Source organism: Tupaia chinensis, unplaced genomic scaffold (genome assembly GCF_000334495.1).
Source record: "Tupaia chinensis unplaced genomic scaffold, TupChi_1.0 Scaffold150175_1, whole genome shotgun sequence".
NCBI classification, from domain to species: Eukaryota; Metazoa; Chordata; class Mammalia; order Scandentia; family Tupaiidae; genus Tupaia; species Tupaia belangeri.
The window spans coordinates 854478-863377 of NW_006210013.1; the positions used below are offsets into that span (position 1 = coordinate 854478).

An 8900-nucleotide genomic window follows, 5' to 3' on the forward strand; every position below is an offset into this window, starting at 1 on the left:
GGGACATGAACCGCGGTTGACTACGAGTGAGTCCAGCGACATAGCCATTACGCTAACTGCTGGTTCCCTTTAATTACATATTTAAAAAAAATTTTTTTTTGAGAGGTTTTTTTGCTATAGGGCGCGTGTGCTCACCAGACAGAGAGAGACAGAGGTTAAAAAACCCTGGCCTCAGGAGCCGGATCTGGAAGCAGCTGAGCAGCAGAGGGGTGTCTGGGATCCAGCTGCTCCCACCTTTGTGACGCCCCTCATTTGTGAACTCCCCCTGCTATTTCAGCTCACACAGCAGGGACCTCCGAGTCCGGCAGGAGCTGCACCACTCCCTCCTCTCTCTCATCCTCCAGGTTGAGAGCAGTGGAAGCCTGCAGAAACTGATCCGCATCCGCAATCCCTGGGGAGAAGTGGAGTGGACCGGGAAGTGGAACGACAAGTGAGGATGCGGGGCCATGGCCTGGGGGGCCCTTGGAAACGGAGAGAGAAGGAGGCGCGGTGCCCTGTGCTGGGAAATAAGGCGCAGTGAGGTGCCCAGGGGCCCTCTCACCAGGACCCCACTCCCAGCATCTGGGTGCCTCCTTCCAGACCCAGGGCTCCTGGGTGCTCATTCCTTTCTCTCCCTCACAGCCCCCATCGCCCCTCAGCTCAAAGTCCCCCTTCTCCTGGGCCTCCAGGGGAAAAACACGTCCCTCCCCTAAGCACTTCTATTCCAATGACAGGGACTGTGTACCAAAGATCAAAGAACCACCTCTAGCTTGCTGGTAACCCTGGTAGGCCTGTTGCTATGGGGAAGTGTTCATTTGGCCTCTCTCACAGTTTACCTCTCGCTCCCTGCAGCCAGCATCCACCATTCTTCCACCTTCTCCCTGGCCCAATCCCAGGCAGCCTTGACCACGGCAGAGACACCTGTCTAGGCTTCTAACAGGTCAGCTGCAGAGGCCAAAATGAGGTGCTCCTCTCGGGTTTTCAGCCGCCCCTGAAAGAACTGCCAGGCTTATCTCAGTCTGGGCAACTGAGGCTGCTTCATCTCTCCCTGATGGGCTGATTTTCTGGCTCTTCCTCACCCTGTCTTCTAGGATAACTTCTTCTCTACATCATTCCTTTATTTGCATCCTCATAGTTTTTGGTTTTTTTTCCTTTATTTTATTTATCATTATAGTTATTTTCAATTTGACCAGAGCGAAACACACACACACACACACACACACACACAGAAAGCCACCAGGTCTGGGACTCAAACTGTGGTCAGCCATGTGGGAGTTCAGCACCCCTAACCACCACACCACCTGCTGGCCCCACATCCTCATAGTGTTTTATATTTAAAAGTATTTAAGTACAGCTCTTAGCCAAATGTGGGTTACTTCCCCCCTTTTTGGGCCTGGGCCCTCAGAAGTGAAGCTGGGTGTCCCTGTTCTTCAACTTTGGGGAGCCCTGGGGAGAAGCCAGCACCCTACCTAATGCCTCTTCCAATGCTTTGTTCTCCAGCTGCCCAAGTTGGAACACGATAGACCCAGAGGAGAGGGAGAGGCTGACCAGACGGCATGAAGACGGGGAATTCTGGTAAGATCATTAGAGGCTTCAGGGAAAGACGTGTCTGCTCCAACATTCTGTACTTAAAAAGTGCCAGCTAGAGGACCAGCAGATGGCATAATTGTTATGTTGCTGGACTCCCACATGGCCGACCATGGTTTGAGTCCTAGAACTAGAGACTTAAAACTCATGCCAGCCCCTTGTGCGTAAGTGCCCAAAATTTCGAGAAGAGAATAGGGAAGTGATTGCGGCATGGCGATCCCTGCTGCGGGGTGATGTTTTGCTTTCTGTCTCAGCAAGCACACTCATCCTATAGCAAAAATCTCTCAAAAAAACAAAAACAAAAAACCACTAACCAGAGTGCCAGCCAAAAGGGATTTTCTTGTGTCAAGGGTTCAGGAGCTAGGAAGTGACAGTGCCAGGACTGGAGTTTGCCCCCATTCAGCCCCAAGGAGTTTTTCTGCCTGGCCTTGACTGACTCAGCCTGACCCTGGCAGGTCAAGGCTTACCAACGTGTCTTCTTATGACCTGGGCTGCCTGTCTCTGCTTTTACCAGGATGTCTTTCAATGACTTCCTGAGGCACTATTCCCGCCTGGAGATCTGCAACCTGACCCCCGACACCCTCACCAGTGACTCCTACAAGAAATGGAAACTCACCAAGATGGAGGGGAGCTGGAGGCGGGGCTCCACAGCAGGAGGCTGCAGGAACTACCCAAGTAAGGGCTGCTGCATGTGGGGCCACCTGAGCCCCGTGCCCTTCGCTCTACCCTGATGTGCTGGACCCCAGCCCTGCAGTCCAGGGGAGGCAGCTCTTACTCTCTAGAACCCTCTCTGTCTTCCTTCTCCCTTGGCCTCAGTCTCAACACCCATCTCTGTTTTCTGAGCCCCATTTCCTCCTACATTCTCTTGCTTCCCTGCCCAGGCAGAACCAGGACATGCTGTTCCTGTGATGGCCTTTCCAGGCCCTAGACTCCTGCTTACTCATAACCTCTGCCCTCTGAGGCAGTGCTCGATCCCTCTCCACACCATGAGCTACTTTATCAACCAGACTATCAGCCGAGCCTGCCAGGGACCCTCACCCACTGTGTCCATGGGGCCTCCACACAGCAAGCTTTGTTATGGTCCCTCAACACTCTTGCGTGCCCAGTGTACTCAGCCAGTGTTGGCTGGGCCCTGCTCAGATCAGGTGCGGATTTCTCCTCTGATGTGGCCTTTGCTGATTCGCTCGATACTTGCTTTTCTGGCTCAGTCCTGTCCTACCTTTGCTTCTCAGAACTTACCCATGACGATGTCTGCCAGTTGTGGAGCATTCACTGCTAGGAACTGTCCTGAGGGCCTTCTACATATTTCTCCATTTAATCTCCCCAGCAGACTTTCAGAGCAGGACTCTTCCTATGTTTTTCTCAAAAAAACAAAAACAAAAAACCACTAACCAGAGTGCCAGCCAAAAGGGATTTTCTTGTGTCAAGGGTTCAGGAGCTAGGAAGTGACAGTGCCAGGACTGGAGTTTGCCCCCATTCAGCCCCAAGGAGTTTTTCTGCCTGGCCTTGACTGACTCAGCCTGACCCTGGCAGGTCAAGGCTTACCAACGTGTCTTCTTATGACCTGGGCTGCCTGTCTCTGCTTTTACCAGGATGTCTTTCAATGACTTCCTGAGGCACTATTCCCGCCTGGAGATCTGCAACCTGACCCCCGACACCCTCACCAGTGACTCCTACAAGAAATGGAAACTCACCAAGATGGAGGGGAGCTGGAGGCGGGGCTCCACAGCAGGAGGCTGCAGGAACTACCCAAGTAAGGGCTGCTGCATGTGGGGCCACCTGAGCCCCGTGCCCTTCGCTCTACCCTGATGTGCTGGACCCCAGCCCTGCAGTCCAGGGGAGGCAGCTCTTACTCTCTAGAACCCTCTCTGTCTTCCTTCTCCCTTGGCCTCAGTCTCAACACCCATCTCTGTTTTCTGAGCCCCATTTCCTCCTACATTCTCTTGCTTCCCTGCCCAGGCAGAACCAGGACATGCTGTTCCTGTGATGGCCTTTCCAGGCCCTAGACTCCTGCTTACTCATAACCTCTGCCCTCTGAGGCAGTGCTCGATCCCTCTCCACACCATGAGCTACTTTATCAACCAGACTATCAGCCGAGCCTGCCAGGGACCCTCACCCACTGTGTCCATGGGGCCTCCACACAGCAAGCTTTGTTATGGTCCCTCAACACTCTTGCGTGCCCAGTGTACTCAGCCAGTGTTGGCTGGGCCCTGCTCAGATCAGGTGCGGATTTCTCCTCTGATGTGGCCTTTGCTGATTCGCTCGATACTTGCTTTTCTGGCTCAGTCCTGTCCTACCTTTGCTTCTCAGAACTTACCCATGACGATGTCTGCCAGTTGTGGAGCATTCACTGCTAGGAACTGTCCTGAGGGCCTTCTACATATTTCTCCATTTAATCTCCCCAGCAGACTTTCAGAGCAGGACTCTTCCTATGTTTTCCATCTTTAAGATAAGGGAATGGGGGCTTAGAGAGGTGAGGCGACTTGCCCAAGGCCACCCAGCTTGTTAGATTTGAACCTAGGCAGTCTGACTGTGGAGTCACTCTTTAAGCACTTTGATGGCAGATCATGGTCACAGATTGATTCTCTGTTACAGATGAGGAAACCAAGGCTCCAAGTGGCATACCAGGGCCACGGAGCAAATAAATAGGGACTAGCTGACCGGGACCGCTGGCTCTGCTGCTCTTACTCTGTCACCTCAAGCATACAGCCACCAAGAGGCATTTCCAGAGATGCTGGGAAGGTCCTCTGCCCCCACAAAAATACACCTCCTATCCTCTAGATAAGGAGTAGGCAGACTCTCTAAAGGGCCAGACACTTGTGGCTTTGTGAGTCTTTAGGTTTCTATGGCAACTACCCAATTCTGCTGTAGCCTGAAGGCAGCCATACCTAAATGAGTGGACATGGCTGTGTTCCAATAAAACTTTATGTACAAAAACAGGCAGCAGCCCATGGGGCCATAGTTGGCCAACCCCTGCACTAGACGGTGCCTTTAATTCCACAGTTACACTTTGATCCCATTAGATGTGGGAACGCAGTCAGCATAATTACTCCGAAATTTGAATGAAGCCCAGATTCTTCCTGTAAATGGATTTTTAAAGTACGGAGGCCATAGACACCGTGGGGTGGGCAGGAAGAATGGCCTGAGAGGACAAGGGACACTGAACAAGACGCTGAAATTACACAGGATGCTCCAGGCTTCTGGTTCACAGAGGTCTAGAAGACCCTGAGTCTCCTGGGCCAGGCTGGCGGCCATCTCTGACCTCCACACTGGAACCCAGTGAGAGGAAGGTACCACTAGGGGGCACCCCAGCTCCAACCACCCTGACCTTAAGTAGGGCATTCGGGTTCCCCTGAGGTCACACAAGTGCAGACCATGCTTTCCACAGCGTACGTGATGTGTCCCCCCCACCCCCGACAGGGCTGCCGTCCCCACCTCCACCACCAGCTTGCCTGTGTTTCCTCTGTCCCCCTTGTCTTCACCCCACTCCCAGCAGCCTCCAACCCCAGACTGAGACCCCTCCCCGGTCTCCCTCCTCCACGCCCACCTGCTCAGCGTGGGGGTCCTCTGCCCTCTGGCTGCAGATACTTTCTGGATGAACCCCCAGTACCTGATCAAGCTGGAGGAGGAGGATGAGGACCAGGAGGATGGGGAGAGCGGCTGCACCTTCCTGGTGGGCCTCATCCAGAAGCACCGGCGGCGCCAGAGGAAGATGGGCGAGGACATGCACACCATCGGCTTCGGCATCTACGAGGTGGGCGGGCAGGGCTGGGCACGGCCTTCCTCTCCCTTGCTCATCTCAGCCCGGCATGGGACGCTGGCCCCAGAGGCAGGGCTGGGCTAGGGCTCTGGGGGGGGAGCCGGGCCTGGGAAAAGCAAAGCCATGGGCTTTCCAAGCCCTTCACTGGGTCCCCTCAGCCAGCTCTTTGGGGTGTGGGGGGGTGTCCCTTCTTCCACATGACCTCTACGTCTCTTCTCATGTCCCCCAGCCTGGCATTCTGTTGGCCCACCAGCCTCCAAAGAACAGAGTATACTGGACTACCTCAGGAGGGCCCAGCTGGGCCAAGCCTTGCGGTTGTTGGCCTGGATGGTGGACGCTCAGGCACAGGAGGACAGAGGGTCATTATGCTCACTCAGGGCTCCATGGCCAGAGCCCAATTCTCCACAGAGACAGCCCCACTGTCCACATGTCCTGCTTTTATTCTGACCCAAGTTAAGGAAAAGCCACTCTTGGCTATAGCCAGAGGGCACATTATTGCTGCCTGTCCCCTTCAGGCTGGGGCTGGGCCTTCCTCGCTCCTGCTCTTTTCAATAACACAGAAAAGAGCTCCTCACGCTTTTGGGTTAGCCACGACAGAAGAGCTGAGCAAGGAAGACTTAAGGCAGCCGAAGTGGGGGTGCATTTGGTTGATGAGGGGAACCTAGTGACAAAGTGAGGTAGCTCCTCTTGACTCCTGGATATCTCTCCTTTCAGCCCCGTGTTCGGTGAGGTCACAGCAGCCTGAAAATGGCTATGGGGTGGGGAGTGTTTATACCAGGGAAAATGGCAACCACTAAAAACCAGGGCTTCCAGCCTACCTGAGAGTCGGTGTCCAGCTCACCCACTGGTATGCTGCAGGCGAGGTGCTGGGAGAAGGCCTGTGTGCTCACTCGCCGTGGGCTCTGTGGCCGCCCCCATGGGACACTGTCTTACCCCAACTCTCCTCCCAGGAAATGGAATCGGGTGAACACCATCAGTATGAAAGGGGCCCCTAGCCTCAAGCTCCTCAGTCTCTGAAACAAGCTGGGGACCTCTGATCTGGGCTGAAACAGCTCCAGGGACAACACAAACTAAATTGTGGTGCACGGCCTCCCCACACCATCGCCTAGGCCTGGAAATCCAGCCATTGGCTTCCAGAGCTGGGAAGGACTTGTAGGTCATCTGGTCTGTTTTCAAATAAGAAAAGAGACCAGAGAGGAGAAGTGACTAGCTCAAAGAAACAGACTGCGGTGGCTGATAGGCCCAGCCCTGAGGCCTCTGACCCCTGGCGGTGTGCGCTCCACCTCCAGACTCTTCCTGTGATGGGGCAGTCCACCTTCTGGCTAGGAGGTGGGCCCTGGGCTTTGCCAGCTGGTTGGTGACCTTAGACAAGCGACTTCTCATCTCTCTGTCTGGCTTTTATGCTCTATAAGTTGGGAATGGTGGTGAGAGAAGGCTCCTCCACAGTATTTCTGCGTCAGAATTTTTGGAATGTGGAATGCTAAAGTTCCTTGGAAAACAGCATGCTGATTTACCATGTTGATATTGCAGAGATGAGGGGAAGAGAGGGTGGCAGTGGAGACAAGCACAGTGGTGACACTTCCTCCGCAGCTCCCCTGGATTCTGAACTGTATCTCCTTGGTTTTGCAGGTTCCGGAGGAGGTACGTCTGGCTCACGTTGCCCTCTGTCCTTGGGGCTCAGGTCCATGAGCACTGCCAGAGCTCATGGCGTTTCTGAAGCTTGGACTGGTCGCCATGCTGATGGCTGTGCAGAAGTCGCTGCCCCATGTGGGGCCCTGGTGACGTTGTCTGGGCTCTAGATCCAACTGGTCAAGCTCAGGGCCAGGTACCCCAGGAAGTCCCTGTGGTCTTGCTGCTTCCCGACCTGGCAGCGGCTGTGCAGGGATTAGTGCGGGGCTTAGTTCCAGGAGAGCAAACATGGACCTGGGACTGCAGGAGGCTCTGACAGTAGGCCTGAGGCAGGGAAAAGACAAAGCTGCAGATCGTGCTGTAAGACACAGAGAAGAGGTCTGGATCGAATTCCAGGCTGTGTGACCTCGGACAAGTTACACAGCGTCTCTGCACTTTGGTTTCTTTTCCTGTAGACACGGCCAGCTATTGCCTCATCAGACTTGTAGGGGTGAATTAAATTATGCAAAAGCACTTACAGTTCGCAGTCACCTGGAGGCTTTGCTCCAAGACATACATGACGGTCACTGATTCAGACAGGATGCCCAGTAGCCATGTGACTTTAAAGGTCACAGGGTTTGTTTTTCATTTTTTTTAATTTATTCATGATAGAGCATGTGTGTGCACCAGCTAGAGGTGAGTGCCCTCCACAGGGTCGGGTCTTGCCATGATCCCCTTCCACCATCCTCCAGCCCGTCGGATCCTGGTCACATACACATGTGCCTGATGTGCTTCAGGCTGACTGACCTGGAGTCAAACCATGGCTGGCTTGTGGAATCAGCTTCTCTTGAGCAGTGCGTTACCACTAGCCCATGGAGCTGTCAGCTGTGGCTACTTCAGTGACTGAAGTGACACACAGGGCACTCGGACCCACTGCAGTACGTTCTGTCCATCACAGGGCAGTACAGCTGCTAGCACGCCGGCCTTTGTTAAGAGACGGCCTATGAGTTCCGGCCCGGCTTCTGTCCAGCAGACCACCTTGTTTTAGCTGGGCCCCCTTCTCTGTCCTGGTCCAGCCTTCGCTTTTACTAGTGTGTCATACACTGCATAGCCAGATTCCTGTCGTGTGGACTAACCCCCCTGACTGTCACCTAGAGGATGGCTGAGAACTCCGTGTGAAAAGACGGGAGTGCAGACAAGTTGGGGGGATGGGGCCACCCTGTGATATGTGCCCCTGAGCCCCTCAGCAGGCACTTGTTGGAGTTCGCTTTTTGTTTACAACGATCCAGAGATTCTCACTGTAATCCTTTTATCTAGATGCATGAAAATGACAATTATTTGCTCCCCCCACCCACACACACACACACTCACGTCTCCATGTACTCCTCAGTTAACTGGGCAGACCAACATCCACCTCAGCAAAAACTTCTTCCTGAGGACCCGAGCCAGGGAGCGGTCGGACACCTTCATCAACCTCCGGGAGGTGCTCAACCGCTTCAAGCTGCCTCCGGGAGAATACGTCCTGGTGCCTTCCACCTTCGAACCCAACAAGGACGGGGATTTCTGCGTCCGCGTCTTTTCCGAGAAGAAAGCTGATTACCAGTAGGTCGTTGTCCTTTTCCTCCCACCCCTCTGTCCCTAGACGCTGGCCTGTGGTGTCCCATAGAGAGCCATCACTCCGCTGACTGCCAGGTTCTTTTTCTGGAACACCTGCCTGCCTTGAAGGGTTTGTGTGGGGAATCTGATGTACTAGAGAATCTTTAGTGTGATATTCCAGTAAGCAAAGAAGAAAGCCACTCTGGGGCAGTTGTAGAGAGAGTGAACTAGAGGATCTAATTTCTTAGCTGTATTTGAATTACCAAGTTGTTACTTTAACTTTCACCTGGACGACCTTTATAACACTGTGACCCCAGGTTAATATAGTCCCTGGTATGATCTCCTGGCCACTGGCCAAGGAGAGCCACCC

The 8900-nt window shown here is 53.9% G+C and overlaps 1 protein-coding gene across 1 annotated transcript in view; it reads left to right on the forward strand.

Annotated features, from left to right (window-relative positions):
• The window catches only part of CAPN2 (calpain 2), a gene marked incomplete at its 5' end in the record, with an annotated part of 75241 nt that overhangs the window by 31588 nt on the left and 34753 nt on the right, over nt 1-8900 (forward strand). Inside the window, 6 exon segments of the mRNA XM_014585641.1 lie at nt 345-430; nt 1480-1554; nt 2081-2241; nt 5151-5320; nt 6956-6967; nt 8325-8536. Coding sequence (XP_014441127.1) covers nt 345-430; nt 1480-1554; nt 2081-2241; nt 5151-5320; nt 6956-6967; nt 8325-8536 — 716 coding nt within the window.